Source organism: Solea senegalensis, linkage group LG8 (genome assembly GCF_019176455.1).
Source record: "Solea senegalensis isolate Sse05_10M linkage group LG8, IFAPA_SoseM_1, whole genome shotgun sequence".
NCBI lineage: Eukaryota > Metazoa > Chordata > Actinopteri > Pleuronectiformes > Soleidae > Solea > Solea senegalensis.
In genome coordinates, this window is record NC_058028.1 from 917799 (window position 1) to 940529 (window position 22731).

General features: G+C 38.3%; 1 protein-coding gene across 4 annotated transcripts in view; it reads right to left on the reverse strand.

Moving 5' to 3' along the window:
- The window catches only part of LOC122773126 (membrane-associated phosphatidylinositol transfer protein 3-like), a 32832-nt gene that overhangs the window by 7895 nt on the left and 2206 nt on the right, over window positions 1-22731 (reverse strand). For 2 of the 4 annotated variants that reach the window (XM_044031532.1, XM_044031530.1), the window contains exons 2-3: window positions 10233-10328; window positions 1972-2082 (exon numbers count right to left, since the gene is read on the reverse strand). In XM_044031532.1, coding sequence (XP_043887467.1) covers window positions 1972-2082; window positions 10233-10328 — 207 coding nt within the window. The remainder of the gene's footprint in view (window positions 1-1971; window positions 2083-10232; window positions 10329-22731) is intronic. The other 2 variants (XM_044031531.1, XM_044031533.1) reach the window with 2 other exon arrangements.

Below are 22731 nucleotides of genomic sequence, written 5' to 3' on the forward strand. Positions count from 1 at the left end.
TAAATAAATAAAGGTTATGATATTGATAGGTAAAGGTATCATTCAACATGTATAAAGAATTGGACAAAGAGAAAAATAAATAAATAAATAAATAATAATAATAAGAAGAAAGAGAACAGAGTGGAGGCAGCTTGTTTGAAAGTAAATCTTGAAAGTAGGAGAGGAGGCCGAGCTCGCCGTGCGACATCATGCATCACTCCTCAGGATCTAGTACTTGTGTATTCATGAATTATCAGGAAGGGTTTTAAGTTTGTTTATGAAAGATATTACTGGGTTCCAGGTGGAATAAAAGAGGTCTTTTGACCCTCTAAGTGTGTATTTGATCTTCTCAAGACTTAAATGCAGCATAAGGTCACTCATCCATGAGGAGGTGCTTGGTGGTTTGGAGGATTTCCAGAGCAGCAAAATCCTTCGGCGGGCCAATAGAGTTGTAAATGTATTTTAGATATTTTATTGTAGAATATTGTAGAAAACAAAAGACTGACGATAGAGAGACACAATTCTTTCTGAACCAATCGAATCGATTAAACGAGTAAATTATCAACAGATTAATCTACATTGAAAGTAATTGTTAGCTGTAGCTCTACATAAAAGACCTATGGGCATAAAGGAAAGGAATTATTATTAAATATTATGTTATGAAATATGTTTCCTACCCCAGATTTTATCATAAAGTGTGATGTTTATCACTCTTATATTGAAGTATAAACAGCATTAATGTCCATTTGATGAAAAAACTCCAGTATTTGTCACACAGTCTGTTTTATAACAGTAATCTTTCATATTTTCATATTTAAATGAGCGAGGTGTTGATGAAGCACAGAGGGACGGCACAGCGTCCACGTCCGTGCTCAAATATAAACAACAGCAGTGTTTTCATCTCCTGCAGAAGCTGCTTTCCATTTCAATCACAACACATGACGACATGAACCTTTATGACGACGTGAACCTTCGTGAACCTGAGACTCTGGATCAGACCATTATCTGCTGCACTCCAAGAGCCGGAGAGGGAAATAACAGAGGCGGGATTTATGCTTCACACATGACTGTATGACTCTGTCTCTCCCTCACTGAGTGAAATTAACCCAAAATAGAAACTGTTACAAACAGGAGCTGAATACAAATGTGCTGCTGAGACTCTGCACCTTTATTGTGCGTTTACGTCCTGTGAGACAGAGAATATTAAAGATATAAATAAACTTCACCTCAGCAGAGAAACAACAACATAAATAGAAAATAAAGAGGAAGAAAAATATCTCACAGAAACAGCTAATGTCTGGATCGGACAACACCATATTTCTGTCTTTCACGACGGTCTCCATGTCAGATTATTAATCCCAGTGGATTATTGCTGTGTCTTTTTTTGGGGGATGGACAAGACTACAAGTATGACCTCTACCAATCATCGTTCAGGACACTGCGCAAGGTAATAGGTCATGCCAAATAATGAGCTATTCTATACATCTAACAAGAGACTGCCTGCCAAATAATGAGCTATTCTATACATCCACCAAGAGACTGCCTGCCAAATAATGAGTTATTCTAAACTGAGACTGGCTGCCAAATAATGTGCTATTCTATATTTAGTGTATAGTGTATTTACACACACACATATATATATACAGTTATATATATATATACATATATATATATATATATATATATATATATATATATATATATATATATATATATATATATATATATATATATATATATATATATATATATATATATATATATATATATACAGTTATATATATATATATATTCATTCATTCGTGTAACATCGTGGTCACAGGGAGAGAAACTCACTCTGAGTAACGGTGGATTTAAACACACGCTTCAGTCTATTTACTGTCGACTCACCATCATCATTATCAGCTGGATAATTCTCACTATCATTACCAATAATTTACACCTTTATTATGGACGGCTGAGAGTCATTATGTGTGTGTGTGTGTGTTGTACCATGTGACTGGTCCTCCATGTGTCCCAGCGTTTCGATCTGCTCCACCAGGTCATTTGAGTTCCACTGACTCATACCCAGCAGCATGGCACTCTTCCCCTCCATCACGTCTGCTGACACACACACACACACACACACACACACAAAGAAAAGAAGAATAAAAGCACTTCTGTCAGTAAGTGTGTTTCTCTGTGTTTGTTTGAGCTCAGACTGAAGTCTCTTCACACCTAAACTTCAGCAGTTTTGATCTGTTATGGCAGACGTGACCTCGTCTCAGGTGTTAGTTTGGTGACGGAAGGTGAACATGACTCACAGACCAGGCAAACAACAACAGCAGCAACAACAGAGACGTGGCTGTGCTTCTCTGTTCTCTCCATGTTTATGTTATAACCATGGGGGCGTGGCTAACACTTTTCCTACACCTGAGGTTCATGCACACTCTACTCCATCACACACCACTTTATCCTCCTCGTGTATCCTGAGACAATCCCTGACACAGGTAAAGTCTTTGTGCACGCTGACGTTATTCTAAAAGTATACATCTCATTCAATAAATGTGGAAATACTAAGCAGAGGAAAGATGACGCAGCTACAACACAGAACGACTTAAGCCCCGCCCCCACACTACAGGATAATTGGCCAGATTTTCATTTTGTCATGACAAAAACATTCAATTAAAAATCATGGGGTTGGTCAGTTTTGTTTATGCAGGTTCAATGTTTTATAAGCAGGCGCTTCTATAAAGTAAGGGAGAAAACTACATGAAGAGATGCTCCATCCACATTCAACACATAGACTTTATGACCTTTGACCTTTCCCTGTGTTGTGAATGAATAGAGAAATCCTGTACTTTTCACATTAACATTCGGTTTTCTTCCATCAGGCTGATATCGTCATGTATCAATGTACTATTGAATATTAGGGATGTCCCGATCCGATATTGATATCAGACAAAAAACGAGTATCGGATTATATCGGACTGCCTCTAAAATCTCAGATATGATCACAACAACAGCGTGAGTGTGCTACTGCTATTTCAGAGGTTAAACATTTTTCTTTAACCTCTGAAGCCAGAGGCTACGAAGCTGCACAGCGAGCGTGAGCTAGCCGTTAGCACCATGCTGGCTCATCCTGAGAAAACAAAGGGGGTGTTCTCTGAAGACACGCTGTTACCTGTGAAACACGGGTGCTCTGAAAACACCCCCATTCGCACTTGGTACTTTCCTCCTGATGAAATTAACCATAGACTGTATGAAATTAACATGGCAAAAAATCCAATATTCTGATGTTGAAGGTTAAAATTGATGTGAGTTTTTCTCATGCCTACTGTTGCTGACTATTGTGCTCTGTTTAAGTAATATCACTTGATCAAGCCTATTCTAAGATTCCACACTATCGGCCAATACTCAAGGCTGCACTATCCGTATTGTAACGGAAGTGAAAAAGTTGTATCGGGACATCCGTATTGAATATCACAGAATCGTTGTATCGTGATATTATTGCTATCGTGGACCATGTATCGTATGACGTATCATATCGTGAGGTCACCTGTGATTCACACCCCTACTAGACATACGGTAAAAGGCAGGGTTACACCCTGGACGGGTCACCGGTCCATCAGAGGTCAAACACACAGAGACAACAACCATTCACTCACACATTCACACCTACGGTCAAATTAGAGGCAACAACTGACCTCTGCATGTTTTTGGAATGTGGGAGGAAACTGGAGAACCTGGAGAAAACCACCCCCCCCACACACACACACACACAGGGTAAACATGCAAACTCCACACACAAAGACCAGCCAACAATGTCGTCCACTGCACCAACCTGAGGGCCTGCAACCAGTCTTTTAACCGCAGTGCGACCAATTTTAAAATCAATCCTAGCTCTGAACTGTGGAGTGAATTCAGTGACAGAGTCGGTCCAGTTTGTGCAGAATAAGCTGGAAACGAGGTTTAAACCGTCAGAGAGAAACAAAACATCCGCAAGGACACGAACTCTCACAGTGACACAATCACAGAGAAGCTCTGTGGTCATTCTGCAGCTCAGCGTGCTTCAGCATGACCGTCACACACTGTCATCTAAGCCAGGATGAGTCATGCAGGAAGAAGAAGAAAAAACCTGACACACACACACACACACACTGAAAGACTGCAGGACACGAGTGTTTGGATCAAACAGCAGCAGAAAGTCTCCTGTTTGATCACAGTTTGTCTTAGAAAATCCACTTCACTTCAGTTTCAGCGGGCGACTGAAGAACAGGTCCAGGTAAATAATCTAACACACAGTGTTGGATCACCTACTCTGACGCCTGTCATGGACGCTGTGTTGAGTTAAAAGGTGCATTCAGTGAACCTCGTAAATGTCCAAAACTATTAATGGAACTTATCTAGGATATTTCTTATTTCTGCCACCTTGTGGTAGCTATCTATCTGCCTACTTACCTACCTACACAGACTAAATGATACAAAGACCAGCAGGAATAAAAAGAGGTGAGAGAGGGAGAGAGAGAGAGAGAGAGAGAGTGAAAGTGTTTCAGGATGTAAACAAACGTGTGTTTGGACAGGAGAAGAATTGAAATCAGAGCCTGAAACTGCACAGACACTTAGAGACAGAAACATAAGCTCCTCTCTGACGGGCAGAATGTGTCTGAGCCCAGTGAAAACACAGTAATCCAAAGGATAAAAGTGGCAGCACCGACAAATAAAAATCACAAATAATGAGGCTGTGATTAAAGCGGCGACATCTCCTGCTCTTTGTGTGGAATAAATAAGAAAAGAGAGAAAGTCTGAAGAACAGAAGTCCTGAGGGAGAAGGAGAGGAGCTTTAGAAGCATCCTTCAACCCACACTGCAGACACCAGACCAGGACCTCAGACCACCTCAGACCAGGACCTCAAACCACCTCAGACCATGACCTCAGACCACCTCAAACTACCTCAGACCAGGACCTCAGACCACCTCAGACCAGGACCTCAAACCACCTAAGACCAGGACCTCAGACAACCTTAGACCAGGACCTCAGACCACCTTAGACCACCTCACACCAGGACCTCAGACCACCTCAGATGACTTACCTACATCTCTATGTATCTACCTACCTACAGACGACCTCATATGACCTCAGACGACCTCAGATGACCTCCAACACTACAATCTGCTTCTTCACCATTTCATCATTGAACTTTTCCTGCTTTTATTCTGGCGCTGACAGAGTTTGACGTTCTGTGAAGAATGAGACGGATGAATAAACACAATATGTTTTTCTTTACTCCACTAAGCTTTTAATCCACAGCTCAAAGCACTCATTTAAATCTGATGTAATCCCGTCTGTGTCACTTTTATTGGTTTGTTATACATTTATTTTCCCTCTTGCTTTGTTTTTTTTACATTTGGCAAAGTTAGATCTTTGTGAACAATCAACTTCTATTAAATAAACAAAAAATTAAAACAGCATCAGTGTGTTTTACACTAATAAACTGTGATTAAATGAGAAGTGAAAAGGTTTAAAACTAATTTCCTCTTGAATGTTTCACGTTAAAAAAAAAACACTCCCATATATGAATGATTGCGTTTTAAATGTTAAATATTGTCACAAATCACCTGAAACTTATTTATGCAGAAGATATTCTGTAAACCACTGCTTCCCAACCTGGGGTCCAAGCCCCCTCAGGGGGGCGCCAGAGATCACACGGGGGGCGCAGAGCTTTGTCTGCTCTGAGGTTGTGAGGTTATTCAAATTATAATTTTGCATTTTACGTCACACTGACCTCTGACCTTCTGTGACCGGATCAGGTCAGTTAGTGTTTACACCTGATCACGTTCCTGTTTCCAACATCTGTTCAACAAAATATCACAACTGCTTATTATTTACATGTTTATAATTATTCATGTCATTCTAATGGTGTGTGTGTGTGTGTCCTGATTTATTTACTTCCAGAAGAGATAAAATCTTTATGACTTGTTTTATTTCCTTCTGTAACTTCACAAACGTTTCCTGTTACTTTACATTGTTTAAAATAACGTTTAACGAGCACTGCTGGGTGTTTCTTTTATAACCTGAGCCTCATCTTTTATTCTCTCACGTTATCGTGTTAGCGTCAGGAGACGACAGACATCCAACACTGAAGCAGCTGATTTCACTCATCAACTCACATTTAAGCAGAGAAGAAGAGAAAACACCTGGTGTCCTGTCACATGACCAGCAGCTCCCACACACGAGATTATCAACACTGAATATAATGAGTGGATGATCCAGTAAACCCTGAATATGAAGTTTCACTAAAGACAGGAAACGATCTTTATTATCATGAAACAACTGAAACTACGAGGTCAGATCACAGCAAACTGATGGAGAACATGTGACCAGGAAGTGACTGAGAGCTGCAAAAGATTTGCGTAAATCTGTTTTATAAAAGGTCAAAGATCTGTTTCTGCATCAGTAGGATTTCAAGGTTGTGAAAAACGAGCGACGACGGGAAAATAATGCAGGAAGGTGATCAGGTAACAATAATGTTGTTATGTAACAATAATAAAAACTCTGGACTCTTTTGTGAACGGGTGAACGTCACAGTCTGAGAAATGATTATTCTGGATTCATAATCATGAATTGCACAGATAATCTAAACAGATTACTGACATCTGCTGAGATTATTATAATAATAAATAGTTATTATATTAAGGATAATCTGGGATTGAAAATAACATTATAATGTGTTATCTGGAAATAACGTGACTGTTTCTCGTTGTAACGTTATACTGAGCACGCCACTTTTCTTTGTATGTGTGGCGGCAACACGCTTCTGTAGTGAATGAGTGAAAAATAAACCAAATAATAATCTCATGACAAAGAGGGAGAGAGAGAATGACCTGAAATTGGAGACGGGAACAAAACCTGAGCGTGTATCTAAAATCCTAATCATAATCATAAACCGGTTTCCTGCTGAGGATACAAGGACACAATCATTGTTACCTTGTTACCTTGTTACCTTGTTACAGCTGAAACTGAGCATTTTCTCATTGTTGATGTGATGTAGCTACAACAATTTTGTTTGACCAATTTACAGCTGAAATATAATAAAGATCAGATTTAAGCTCCAGCTGATTATTCATGTGTTCATCTACGATCCAAATATTAACGGAAGAGGAAGAAACTAGAATAAATCCTCATTTTTCAGAATTACTAACATAGTGTTGTTTTGTTGCTTCCCATTTTTCTGTGATTCAAAGGTTCACGGTGGTTATTACGTGTCAATATATTATATATATTATATATAATAAACACAATAATACAGATGATGTTCACTCTTCATGTCATGAACAACACTTCAGTCTGTCTCTTCACACTCTCTGAACATATTTCATAACTGAGTGTTGAATCTGACACAAGGATGACGACGATGCACAGACACATAGAATCGTTTGAAAACTTTGACTAAAGAGATGAACAGAGGTCAAAATTAAATAAATAAAAATACATTTTTATACTGTTACAATATTTTGTAATATTTATGGTGATTAAAATTACATTTTGTAACCCTAGTCAGTGACGTCAGTAATGTTTTTCACATTACTGAGTTTAAATGCAGAGGAGAACGTGTGGCTCCACCCCTGTAGGTGGCGCTGTATCTCTCTATAAGCTAGTGTGTCTCAAAAACAAAACCTCTTCTACTTTTGGTGCGTGTGCAGAACAATAAGTCTGACTCCAGTCTGACTAAGTGTATACATGCAGGAGTAATCAGATTATGAATCACATGATCCAGGTATGTTAGTCTGACTAGCTCGATTTTAGTCGGACTAGCGTGTTTATGTGTGCTTTGAGTCCAGTTTTAGACAGACTAACGTGTTTATGTGTGCTTTAAGTCCAGCTTTAGTCAGACTAACACGTTTGTGTGCTTTGAGTCCATCTTTAGTCAGACTAACGCGTTTGTGTGCTTTGAGTCCATCTTTAGTCAGACTAACGCGTTTGTGTGCTTTGAGTCCATCTTTAGTCAGACTAACACGCTAATGCTTTATATGTCAGACCGCTTCCGGGTCCATCTTGTCAGACTAACGTGTTTACGTGTGCTTTGAGTCCATCTTTAGTCAGACTAATGCGTTTACATGTGCTTTGAGTCCATCTTGACTCAGACGCGTGTTCCACGTGTGCTTTGAGTCCATCTTTAGTCAGACTAACACGTTTACGTGTGCTTTGAGTCCATCTTACTCAGACGCGCGTTACATGTGCTTTAGTCCATCTTTACTGTGACTAGCGGTTTACGCTTTGCTTTGGAGTCCAGCTTTAGTCAGACACGCGCCACGGTGCTTTAGTCATCTTTAGTCAGACTATGCGCTACATGCTTTGAGGTCCATCTTTACTCAGACTAACGTGTTCGGTGCTTTTGAGTCCATCTTAGCCGACTACGTTACGCTTTGAGTCCATCTTTACTCAGACTAACGCGTGTTTACGCAGCTTTGAGTCCATCTTTAGTCAGACTAATGCGTTTACATGTGCTTTGAGTCCATCTTTACTCAGACTAACGGTTCACGGTGCTTTGAGTCCATCTTTAGCCAGACTAACTGCGTTTAAAGCATGAGGCTTTGAATCCATCGTCAGACTAACGCGCTGCTGTTTACATGTACATGTGCTTTGAGTCCATCTTTAGTCAGGACTAACATTTATCGGTGCTTTGAGTCCATCTTCAGTCAGACTAGCGTTTGTGTGCTTTGAGTCCATCTTTAGTCAGACTAACGTGTTTACGTGTGCTTTGAGTCCAGCTTTAGTCAGACTAACGTGTTTACGTGGGCTTTGAGTCCAGCTTTAGTCAGACTAATGCGTTTACGTGTGCTTTGAGTCTATCTTTAGTCAGACTAACACATTTATGTGTGCTTTGAGTCCAGCTTTAGTCAGACTAACACATTTACTTGTCCTTTGAGTCCAGCTTTACATCACTCTTTTCTTATTTCTATAGATTTTTTATGAGATTCTCCTCCTTCAAACTCTTCAGTCAAACAGTTTCAACACAAACTGAACAAAAACTTGACAGTTTTTCCTCAGAGCAGCAGAATCACTGACAGACGGAGAGAAGAGAGAGAGGAAATCATCAAATAGGAAAAGAAAGAAATAAGTTTCCATGAAACCTTGACAAACAAAAGACAAAAAAAAACTTCACTAACCTACTTTAAATTTCCTCTGAGGATAAAAGTGGAAATGGAGCAGAGCTCGTTCTGTTTCACGTGTTCATCTTCATGTTCATATCACGATGAAATAATACCATATTTTTATAGTATAAAAACACAGCGTGTGTCCTGTGTCACAGCACTTTGTAGTTTGAACGTGCGCATAAGTTAGTACAACTTTAGATTAGCAGCAGTTCATCAGTTTAGTGAAAATCCTGTCTGCAGGGACACAGACGTCTGCAGAGACACAGACGTCTGCAGAGACACAGACTTCTGCAGAGACACAGACGTCTGCAGAGACACAGACTTCTGCAGAGACACAGACGTCTGCAGAGACACAGATTTCTGCAGAGACACAGACATCTGCAGGGACACAGACTTCTGCAGAGACACAGACTTCTGCAGGACACAGGCGTCTGCAGGGCTATAGAGCCTGCAGAGACACACTGCAGAGACACAGAACGCCTGCAGAGACACAGACTTCTGCAGAACACAGACGCCTGCAGGACACTTGCAGAGACACAGACGCCTGCAGGACACAGACATCTGCAGGGACACGACTTCTGCAGACAGACTTCTGCAGGGACAGACGGGCAGGGGCTATGACGCCTGCAGCATTGCAGACAGCCTGCAGAGACACAGACTTCTGCAGAGACACAGGCAGGCATGTGCAGGGACTCTGCACAGACTGCAGAGACACAGTGGCAGGGGACACAGACTTCTGCAGAGACACAGACTTCTGCAGGGACACAGATTTTGCAGACACAGATTTCTACAGACATGGATTTTGCAGAGACACAGACTTCTGCAGTGACACAGACTTCTACAGAGACACAGATTTTGCAGAACAGATTTCTGCAGACAGATTTTGCAGAGACACAGATTTCTGCAGAGACACAGACTTCTGCAGGGACACAGACTTCTGCAGAGACACAGACTTCTGCAGAGACACAGACTTCTGCAGAGACACTGAACAATGCAGAGACACTGCAGGACACAGATTTTTGCAGGGACACAGATTTCTGCAGAGACACAGATTTCTGCAGACACAGATTTCTGCAGAGACACAGACATCTGCAGAGACACAGACGTCTCACTCACCTCTGGCATCAAAGAACTCTTCATCAGAACTGTCCACAGACTCCTGCGCGATGTTCTGCAGACACCAGTGGGTGGCGCTGTGTTTACGTGATGAACCTGCAGCGTTAAAGAGAAACAGAAAAAATGTTTTTTTACCAAAAAGAGACGAGAAAAAGACAAATTCATCGAGTGAATGGAAATTTTTTATTGACAGCTCAGAAAAACTGGAGTGAAAATCAAAAAAAAGAGAACACTGTAAAAATAAGACGTTTGACAAACTTAACCAAGAAAATAAAAGTAAGTGTTGGTTTAAAATGTGATTTCTCTATCAAATGCTGTGAAAATGTCCGACTCATATTCGTCTTATTTTAATGTTTTAAATGTTTGTAATTGAATTGTTTTTAACTTTTTAAACACAGATTTATATTAAAACATATTTACAGACACTATAATCGCAGCTCTTATAATATAACACGTTCATCTGGCTGATTGTACTCAATTCCATTGTAAGCTTTGGATAATAGCGTCTGCTAAATGACATGTAATGTAATGTACTGTAATCTGGATTTTCATGTAAAACTCATGTAAAAATAAATGATGTCACCAACTTTTCTGAGTTTGCAATATTTTACAGAACTCATTAAAACACTAAAGTGGATTTTACTGTGAGTGAGTGAGTTAGTATGTATATGTATATTTTATGATGTTCTTATTTATCTATATTTAACACATGTGTCTCTTGTGTAAAGTATTGATTTAAAGTAAATCTTCAGACTCACTGAAAACAAATCACACTCATTTCTAACAAACTGATAATTAAGGGTTTTTCAAATCAATAATAAATTTGATTCAGTCATTTAATGAAAAAGTCAATAAAACTGTGTGTATGTGTGTTGTCAGGACCAGTAGTCCTCGAGGAGACCAAAACGTGGTCCTAATGAGGCAGAACCTCATTTGTAAGGAACTGGTTAAACCTCAGGTTCCGTCTCACATTAAAATGTATGTTTAGGTTAGGACTTGGTTTAAGGGTTGAAAGTCATTTAGTAGTGATGGTTAAGGTTAAGTTAAGTCATTTAGTAGTGATGGTTAAGGTTAAGTTAAGTGATTTAGTAGTGATGGTTAAGGTCAGAGGTTAAGGTTTTCTAGCAGCAGAGGTTTCTCAGGTCATATCCTCTGACCTCCTGATGTTTTAACGCTGGTTTAACAGTGAATGGATGAACAGATGAAAGGATGAGATGAATCAACACAAACCTTCTGTTGTTTGTGTTTTCTCTGAAGTGAAGCCTTTCATTTCATTTACTCTCAACTCTGAAAACCACTGAAGAGCCCATTTCCTCTCATCTCTGTCTGTCTTTGTCTCTCTCTCTGTCTGTCTGTCTGTCTGTCTGAAGCAGTTCAGTTCAGTTTTATTTATTTACTTATTGACTGAGTGATTGCTGAACGCTGCTGCTGAATAAACGCAGGTGCTTCTGTTTGAACACTGACTTAAACACTTCTAATTATCGAGAATCACTGAAAGTCATTTATAAAACACAGACTGTTTTTTTCTCGTTGACCTTTCCTGATAATTTAAACACACGTTAGAACAGGTGCAGCCGCTTCAAAAACACTTCAAACGTCAAATCCGATGCTTCCATGAAGCTGCTGATTATCATAACACTTTCTACAGTTTTCAGATGTTTTTCCAGCACTGTGACAACCTGCGTGGCAGCTGTTACGCTGTCGTTACAGCGGCACAACAAGGAAAATGGACGTTTTCCCTCTGTGAATATTATTCCCTGTTGTTTCACGGTCGGAGAGAAACAACAACACACACTGTGTTTCACAGTGTCACAGCGACAGCGCTATCATGTGATAACTCTGCAGAAAACCACGGCTGGAAACTGTTTCATCTCCCACGAGGCAACCTGTTTCCCCCGCTACAGTCTGTGTAAATAATTACATACGTGCAAAATAAATAACAAGAGGGCGCAGTTGTATGTAAAATTGTGTCATCAACATAGATATGAATAGATACAGTTACAGAAATCCACAATTTAATGATTAATAATAAAAACTGTAAATAAAAACGGGCCAAGGACGGATCCTTGGGGAACACCTTCACTAACCAGAAAGATCAATTTGTCACAATTTAAAAGCACTTAATGTTAAATGGAAATAAAAAATGTGGACATATATGTAAAACAATAAATATGGGAAAAATGTATCACAATATAGGATTTTATATCATTTGATATTAATATTGATATATATCACACTATAAATCCTATATCCAGACATTTTAGGCTGTTAGAGATTAGGAATGGGCATAAATATTCAATTTAGGGTGAGAATTTACAATTATTTTTCATAATTGCTTAATCTGTTGATTATTTTCTTCATTCATCGATTTGTAATTTGGTCCAAAAAATGTAAGAAATGTTGAAAATGTGCTGTTTTACCTGTGTATTTATCTTTAGGTAGGGACTGCAGATGTAAATTAGCCCAAGGCTAACTCTGGTGTAATGCATCAAATGGTGACATTTATGTTTAATAAATTAATTGCACATGGTCCCTTTCATAAAATCAAATCAATCAATCAATCAATCCATGTTTCCCAAACCTGGAGATGATGATGATGATGATGATGATGATGATTAACTGATTTTAGTGTTTTGTTTTGTTTTGTTTTATTCCACATGTGAGCAGAAATCGAGTGAACATCCATCACTCACCCTCTCACCCTCTCACAGAGGCTTCATCATTGAGGGAATGGAGTATTTATGATGCCAGTTATCCATTTGGTGCTCTTCACATTTTCTGTTGTGATGTATAATCCAGAACTTTTTTACATTGTGATTCTGTTACAAACAATAACATTGACTATAAATATGGTCAAATTCTGCTATGACACAAATAATTAGGCTTAAAATAATATTATATATTATCATATCATATTATATAATATGTATATACACACACATAATAAATAAAAAAGATTATAAAATCTAAGCGCAGATCTTGCATAAATAGATATTGTATATATAATATTTCAGATATGCTTGGTTTATTTTCCCTCACTCGCAGAAACACTGAGTGGAACTGAATGGTGTCATCATTTGCAGAGGTTTATTAAGCGCGAAATGTTTCCCTGTGATTTATACGACAGAAAACGTAACACGTATTAATTTTCAAAACGAATTGTCGTCACGTGTTTGCTGGAACGTGACGAGAGAGTCGGTGGAGGCGTGAGACTGTGGGAGAGATGAAGCCTGAAGCCTTGACCCGGGGTCAGCGGAACAACATGTGCTTCATTTACAGCTGCATCATCATCGTCGTCATCATCATCATCATCATCGCAGGGAGAGCAGGGAGCTCATTAAAGTCACTGGACCAACTCATGGAGACACGAGGAATGATGTTAAATATGAACCTTGACACAGCTCAGTGAAAATCTTCCTGCACGTTCTTTAATTAGCTCAGAACCAGGTGCTGATTTCATGGGCGTGGGTTTATCATCGGCGTAACTCTCCACACTTTTTGACGAATCAATCTGAATTTTTCTGTGACGAATACATGATCACCCAAGAATGTTCCCGTTCAACTTTGGTAAAAATCGATCCAGTGGATCCTTGAGGGACGACTTCGCTAACTCACAACTTGTGATCTACTAGTAAGATCATTTCCAAACCAGTCAACATCAGTGTTAGTGTTTAACACAAAAGAAGAATTTGAGATGATGGACAACATCTTGTATCATCAGCAACTAAATCATTAATAATAAAAAATTGTGAATAAAAGTGGCCCAAGAACGGAACCTTGAGGAACGCCTTCACTAACTCACTACAAGAAAAATCATGTGTCAAATTTTAAAATTTAATGGTAAATCGTGATAAAAACTTTGGATATATCAATAGAAATATGCATTATAACATTATCTAAACATTTCAGAAGACTATATATATATATATATATATATATATATATATATATATATACATACGTGTGTTTGTGTGTGTGAGTGTGTGTGCACACTGGACCAGGAGTGAGTGAAATAGATTGTAATACTGTATGAAGGTGGAGAGTTTAAGTGTAGAGTCTGACATTTTCTGGATGTGAGAAGTACGAGATAACACGAGAGCAGCTCCTGAGAAATGTATAATTGAAATCATTCATCTTTCCATCTGCCACATCTCTGCCTCTTCTCCTCCTCCTCTTCCTCCTCCTCACACAGACTGAGATGGAAATTAATCTCAAACAAACGCAAATGCTACATTTCAATCCAATCGATAGAATTACATCAACATTGAAACAAAGTAAGAGTTTTCTTAACAGCATTTATGTTTCATAAGCTTATTATTGAATTTGTGGTTTTGTAAACCTGTGTGACCATGGACGGAAGCACATTGCATTCATTTGAAAAAACTAAATAAGAGTAGAGTTTCTGAGTAATTCATTTTTTGGTTTGTTTTTTTGAACATTTTTTTTCTGTTTTTCAGAGTATTTTTTTTCCTGAATTATCGAGAACTCTCACGAGAGCCTCCAACCTGCAAGTGACTCCCATATTTTCAGCAGCCTCCTGATCGTCTCTTGCCTGAATGCATTTCAAACGCATCATCTTGTATCCATGGAGCATGTCATATCTGTGCAACTGATCCTTTTAGACATTGCTATGTCTAACAGATCTGAATGAGCTTTCCTTCTGAAGAGTCACCTGAAAGACCTCAGGTGTCTGCGTAAAGTGGACAAACTAATGGTAATACCATCGATGTCCCAGTGTCTTAAACACAGATCAAAGTAAAGTTTATTATTTCAAATGCACTCTAAACTCAGAAAAAAATTATTCAGTAAATCAGAAAAAAATTACTCTGAAAAACAGAAATAAAAAAATTACTCTATATATATTATAATAATATATATGATATGATATATAATATTATAATTATTATACATGAAATGAAATGAAATAAAATTTATTTTGAACATGAGAATCACAGATAAAGCACAGATATATATATATATACATGTATGTATGTATATATATGTATATATATATATATATATATATATATATATACATATATATATATACACACACATATATATATATATATATATATATACACATATACATGGTTGAATCATGTCTAAAACCTTTGAGATGGCTTCACCAGATGATGGATTCTTTTCATTTTCTCACAGCTCTGTTTGTTTATTCATTGCCATTAGGATGTTCAGGATGTGACGAGGTCCGACAAACAAGCTCCTGGAACAGATCGCCTACTCTGCCTTTAAACACAACCCGTTTGCCGTAAAGACCCAAAGATTCATTTCTGTCTTCTCTTTCGCACACGGCTCCTCTGCCAGGAGGTTATTTCAGTCCACATGAAATATGAATGTGTGCAAGATGAAATTTTCACAGTTCTGAACGTGAAGCTGCTTCAACATGAGCTGAATAAGGTTCTCCATAAAGCGCTCCGGGCTTTTTGAGAATAACGAGTGAGCCCTCAGCGTTGAGGGCGACCCCATAGGAGGAATTCCTCTTCATCAGAGAGTTAATCTGCTTTTGATCAGCTGCTAAAATCCTTCAGGAGTTTCCCTTTCACAGGAGCCAGCCCTCAAACGCCTCCAACCCAGATGGTCTTTAAGAAACACGAGTGTCAATCTCCTCATTTTGTAATTAGCAGCATTTTAATATCAACGGAACTCGATAGAGGGAACGGGGGTCACGTGACCTGCCACCAGCTGCCGTCATGCAGATAAGCAGGACAGGAGGACTCTTTCTCTCCATCGCTCTCTGATGATGATGATGATGCTGCTGCAAACACAAAGCCGGGGCAGAGGCAGAATGATATCTGCCGCGTGAAGAGGAAATCCAATAATGTTTTTTTTTGTCTGTGCATGAAAAAAGGGGGAGGAAATGAGAAACACCTCTATCACTCACTGCAACATGCCCCAGTAAAGATAAAAATCACATGAAGCCGCTGAGACGCATCACCGTCGACAAAACCACAAATGGATTTGCACCCAGGTGAGAAGGAAGTCGTTTATCTGCAGCTACATGTTCACGGAAAAAAAACACCATCTGCTGGTTTGTACTGTATCAGAATATTTGTACACGACGGCTCAGGAACGTGCAGTTTAGTCTTCGGGGAAAAGGATTGTTTTTCCACGGTTTCCCTTTAATTATGTAGACTGTGTTTCATGTTGTTGCTCTACATAGTGAAGCTGTTTGAATCACGTTCACTCTCACAGTCGAACACTTTCACAATCCAGTGAAGTTTTTATCATCCTCGCCAGTGTCACGAAACATGTGACGCGTGTTCCGCAAAAACATGGACAATTCTTAATGTTATCAAGTTTTTGTTTTGTCTTTTTCTAGCACGATAGTAAACAGTTATTATAATTAAAAAATAATGTAACTAATAAAGACACGACTGTAATTATTTGAATTGAATGACTTAATTGTCATTATATATTAAACAGATAAACTGAAGGCTGAAACATAAAAACAGCCCTGGCCATACGGGATGCGTGTGCGTCACTGATATTTTCTGTAAGTCCTGAAAATATAAATAAAATATAAAAAAAATATAAAAAAAATAAAAATATAAGTCCTATATAGATGATAATAATGTGTGAGTGAGCTCATGAAGAAATTTTGGAAAAATAGAACAAAATGACTAAAAAACAGCATCTTTCTATGAGCTGTGGACTAACTTTTAAAACCATAAAACATTTTATATATTGTTTTACAACGACTGACTTTTATGACAATATTTTATTTATAAATCCATATTTACACACTTTGAGTGGTAGACAAAAGTCTTGCTGTCTTATTAGCAATGACAAAACTATCTATCTAAGCTAGCTGTCGAACTAGCTTTTGATCTATCAGCTCAATGCTCACTAGCTAACTATTGCTATAACTAAGCTATTTATCTAATCTTTATCTAATATAGCTTTACTGTAGCTAGCTAGTTAGCTTTCTCTCTAGCTATGCTCACTAGCTATAACTATCACCTTATCTAAGCTAGCTAGTTAATTAACTATCCTTATCTAAGTTAGCATCTTTCAAGCTTACTATATTTGTACCTATTTTTCTTTGCTCACTAGCTAAATATCTCTCTATCTCAGTTAGCTTGCTAATTAACTAAATATATCTAAGTTAGCTGGCTAGTTTTTCATAAGCTCACTAGCTAATCTGTAAGATAGCTAGCTACTTAACTATCTTACATGTAAATTGTAAATAAAGCTTTACCTGAAAATTAAAAATGATTCATATCCGCTTTGACAATTATTTTCCCCACAACACTATCAGCTAGCTTTCTCTCTATTTAGCTATCATCTATCTATGCTCACTAGCTAACTATCCATCAAAGCTACCTAGCTAATTATCTATATCTAAGTTAGCTATCTAGCTAGCTTTCGTTCTATCTTATTTCAAATCACACGGCTTTGTTTTCTTCCTAACAATCATTAATATTTGTAAGTGATTTGAGGTTTAATTGAAAAAGTTAACGTTCAGAACTTCTTCATTTATATTTAAATGAGCTTTCACGGTGGTTCGCCGGCAGTGCTGTCACTTTAAAAGAGCGACTGAAGTGACAGATTTAAAAGTGTAACCTCTGTATAATGTCACGGCTCGACATGGTGCTTTCTCTTGTTGTGTTTTGTGCTTCTGCTCCAAACACTCGCTTGTTTTGCTCACGATCTCGAGCATGACTCAGCAGAGCGGTGAAGAAAAACAGAGCTAGACATTTAAAAAACCTGCATACAACCGCTAATTAGGGTGTTAACGACGTATTAAAGTGTTTTCTCAAAGTCAAATCATCGTCGTTGGATAATTATGACTTCAAAATGCCTCCGTCTAGGGTTTATGAGCTTATTTGTGGTCATAAATCTGTCTTTCCTTCATTCAGACACCAGCATGAGGTCGTTAAAGGTTTTTCTCAGTGAGAAAACAAGGCTTCAGGTGAGTCGTCCTCCTGCTTCCACCTTGTCTTTGACCTCACACAGCAGCTGCTCCCCGACACAGACCCAGCGTCTGTGACAAACGGCTATTAAATTTGAATTACCACCGTTTTGTATGATCAAATATAACAACAGAGGTCACAGGCCAAATGCATTAGCACATGTCTCTGAGGGATAACTGTGGTGCTGCATGTTGAGTCTACGGAGAATTAGTTAGTGTGACAGAAAACACGGCGTGCTGTGTTAAGGGTCCGAAACACGATGGTAACAACTGGGCTTGGAAAAGTCATTATAAAATTCTGCATTATACACACTGATTGTGCCGTTTATGACCGACTGTACTGAAGTATGGGGACGTACTTAAAAACAGAAACTCTATACATTACACATAAACATAAACTTCTATTTTCATTCGACAAAAAAAATGCCATGCGACGCCATCAGAAGAAGACGATACTAACATTCACAGTTAAAGCTGTTTATGAATTAGTAGATTATAGTGAGTGTATTTTCCCTGCCCGAATTCAGAAAAGGTTTGAAAAAAGATAAAGACTTTTAAAATCCCCAGATTATGAACATATTCAAAAACATAATTTAAGCCAACATTTAAGAAAATATGATGACTCTCGTTAATTATTACGCGTAAATGATTGTGTTTGTTAATGAAAGGCAAATAATATGAGATTATTGTTCTTTCAGCTCATTTTCATTCAGATTTTATGATTTTTCTTTTTTCATGTGTTTGTATTTGATTTTAGGAAAGTTTTAAATGTAACTGTTTACAAAAAGCTTAGACCAAGTTTCTCTCTTTGAAAGAAACCAAATGGTTGCGATTTAAAGCCGTAGTACGTAACTTTTAGATGTGTTCCATTGAAACCGCTGTCACGTGAGTTCTATCGTCTCCACGCGACTCCCTGTGTTTCTCAGTGTTTAGATCTCGTGTCGCCCGGTGACATTCCTGTGCTGCACACAGGAAGTGGTTTGTAGACGGAGACAATAGTGAAGTGAAGCGACTGCAAACAGGTTGGAGTTTGACTGAAAACACAAAGCAACAGATTCCACTGCTCATAAAACACAGCAGTTCAGCAGTTTGACAGAATAAATGTCAGTTATTTTGAATAATCGCACTTTCTCTTTTGTTCTCTATCGTGGTAGAACTAAGCCAAGGTGCGTGAATGAGTTAGTCGAGTCTACTAGAAAACATAATGGACCACGAAAACAATTGTTTTTCACCTTGACAGAGTGAGAAGAAAGCAGAGAGAAAGGAAGAGAGACTTGCTCATCAACATCCTTCAGCTCTATTTTTAGCCCGACGCTGAATCTCAGCAAAACAGCAGGGAGGCTGAAACCATTTATTTTATTTGGACATGAAATGAAGAAGAAGGAAAAAACCCATTCAGACTGATCCAATTCCATCAAATAAGAGCTGAGAGGTGGCAGAGCCTTCACACCGAGGTCCCTGAAATCTCAGGACAGGGATCAAGGACCAGGTGCAGTGAGGGTGAGGAGATGGTGATGAAGATGACCGCGGGTGCTTGGAAAAAAAGACAATGTTCTTGAGCAGATTTGGCAGAATAATACTCTGGTGGCTTCAGGCCACAGCTCATGGAGGGTTAGGATGGAGCGAGGTGCAGGGAACGTCCTGAGGGACGGAGACGCTGGTGTGGAACTAAAGAGTTTATGGTGTGAAAGCTTGTGCCAGATGGTCGAATTAAAAAATGGTCACGCTATATGAAGACTCCGGAGATGTTTGCAGATTAGCCAACATGTAAAGAGTCCCAGACAAAAAAAAAACTAAGTCAAATCTGGACTGAAGAGACGAGAGGAGCTGAGGATAAAGAGACGAGCTGTGAGAGGAAGCATCTGCATCTCTAAGATTAAGAGAAGAAGAAGAAGACGTGGGCATCTGTCGTTATTATGCTATTTTCTCATCTTCTACCCATCTTCTATCCCAGCTGACATACTGTCGGGGGGGAAGGCGGAGTCACATTGTGGATCTAGACTGTCCAATTTGCCTAATCCCAAAACGCTCCTTGTTCAGACCGGGTCACCAACCCAGATTAAAAGAGTCATAACCACACCAACACCAAAAAACTGCCAAACAGCCTCAACTGGAATACAACAGACTATGATTGTGTTTCCATTTGAAAACAGTGACCTCAGATTAAAAATAATCTTCAGTAATAGCCCTATTCAGACGGGATTAGTTTTACATGGAGAGGTGAAGGTAAGGTAATTATTACCAGAGCTTCTCAGTGAGTTTAGTCATGAGCTGACGATGTTAGTAAAGATTACAGCGACCTGAGGACAAAACGACCCCAGGTTATACTAATCCTGTAAACAGCAGTGAATATGTGTGAAATATTCCATCAAATCCTGTTTACAAGTAGTTTTCGGTGGATTTTCAAGCATGGAGGCGCTTGAAGAAGCTCCCACTTTCACACCTTGGGTGTTTTCAGCGAACGACAAACATCATCTGAACCAAAAGAATGTTTCTCAAATGATTTCACTAAAAAACACAAACACTCATCGTCATGGTGGCGCTAAAAACAAATCTAGCTATCTATTTTATGTCTTGTCTCGCTAGCTAGCTAATTAACTATCGACCTAAGTTACTTTTCTCACTTGGTAGCTATCTATGTGCGCTAGCTAACATCTCTATTTAAGCTTACTAGTTTTCTATTGAATATTGAATTGAATTGAATTGACTTTATTCCTCCCCCAGGGGGGAAACACACATTCACCACAGCTCAGTTGTGAAAAAACAAAGAGAATAGAATAAAAATAAGAATAAGAATAAAAAAAATAAAAAATATATAATACAATAAAATTAAAAAAGAACAATACAGTGCAATAGTGAGAAACATTTCAAAAAATAAAAAGTTACAAGATAAGAAATTACAATCTAATATAGAGTAGTTATCCGGGTTAAGTACAGAAGTACTATCTAAGCTAACTAGCATCTATCCATCCATCTGTGTGTCTGTCTGTCTAGGCTCACTAGCTATCTAAGCTAACGTGGTAGCTATCCGTCTTATTAAAATCACATGACTTTGTGTTTTTATTTTTGCTAATATTTAATAGTTATTTGATGCTTCATTGGAAAACTAACAGTTGAAAACTTTCGAAGACGCTAAATGTGGCGGGAAAACTAGGTACCGAACAAACGCGCTCTGTGTCACAATAAAAAAAGTAAACCTGAGAAAATATTTCATGAATCGACCAAATGACAGATGAGAAAGACCCATTAATAGTCTTTCATTTATTCTTGTCTATTCCAGCTTCATTTTAGCAGCAAAGCTCGAGTCAGCACTAATCTCATAATTCCCAAATCCTTATTAAGCTTACGCTCCAATTATTTTCAATATTTAAATAATCACAAAGTGACAGACAGGTAATGAATCTGGGAACAAGCCCATGTTTCTGCTGTCGCTAAATAAAGACACAGCAAACAGTGAAGCTGAGACTAAATACTGTGTATATTTGTACGTACACCTACTGTATATCATCCTCTGCTTTTTATTTCTCAGCTCACATTCGAGATAATTATGCAAATTCTTGCTCTCGAGCGAGTGAAGGGAGAAGATTTAAATTAGAATGAAGGAGTGTGGAATTCCCCGCAGCTCAAATATAATTGAAAACGACAAAGATAAAATCTGCGCAGAGGAGTAAGAGTCATGGAATTAAAAATCTCGACTCTGCTCGTGACGTCGTGCAGCTTTGAAGAACAATCGCTGCTCAGAAGAAGAAGAAGAAGAAGAAGAAGAAGCTCCACCTCACAGGTTCCTCCTGAATCCAGGTCAAGCGGTGTTTTATGAAAACACGGCTCAAAGTGACGTGATTAAGAAAAGAATTGTGTTTTCTGCTAAAAAACATGTGAACGTGGAACAAACTCACTGGGACTTTTTTTAAATTTAAGTTTGATTCACATCAAATCTGTGTTCACCTCATCCGAACACATTTTTTTTGCTTAAATTAAACACTCAACTATGAAAAAATCCTTTTGATTTCTTTGTTATGTGGAGCAAAGAAACCAGAGAATATTCTCATTTGATGAGCTGAAAATTCTGAAAAACGTGAGTTAATTATTGAAAAAAAGAGTTGCAGCTTTAAAGGAAATCTACAACAATCAACTTTCTAAAACTTACATTATGTTAATAACTTGAATGATAAAGGGTCAGTGCCAATTACTTTTTGCATAAATTGGCCCAGTTTTTCAAACACCTGACTCAATAATCTGTGTTTTATTAGCATTTTCTGGTCCACTGCTTCATTCTTTTACTGAAAACTCAAACATTTTGAGTGACAGTGCCGTTTTTAAACACACGAAAGACTTTTATATAATAATATGTTACGCTTTAAAATGAAATGTGAGGTCAACGTTCGCTCAGATTCATTTCAAATGTGACTCGCTGTAATAAACAGGAAAATATATGAATAAATCAGCACAAATCACTGAAATCAGCATGAGTTCAAGTCTGCAGACACACGGACAAAATGATCCTGTCTACATTTAGTAAAGAAGCGGAGAAAATCCAGACTTTAGCATAAAGTAAGTCCTGATCTC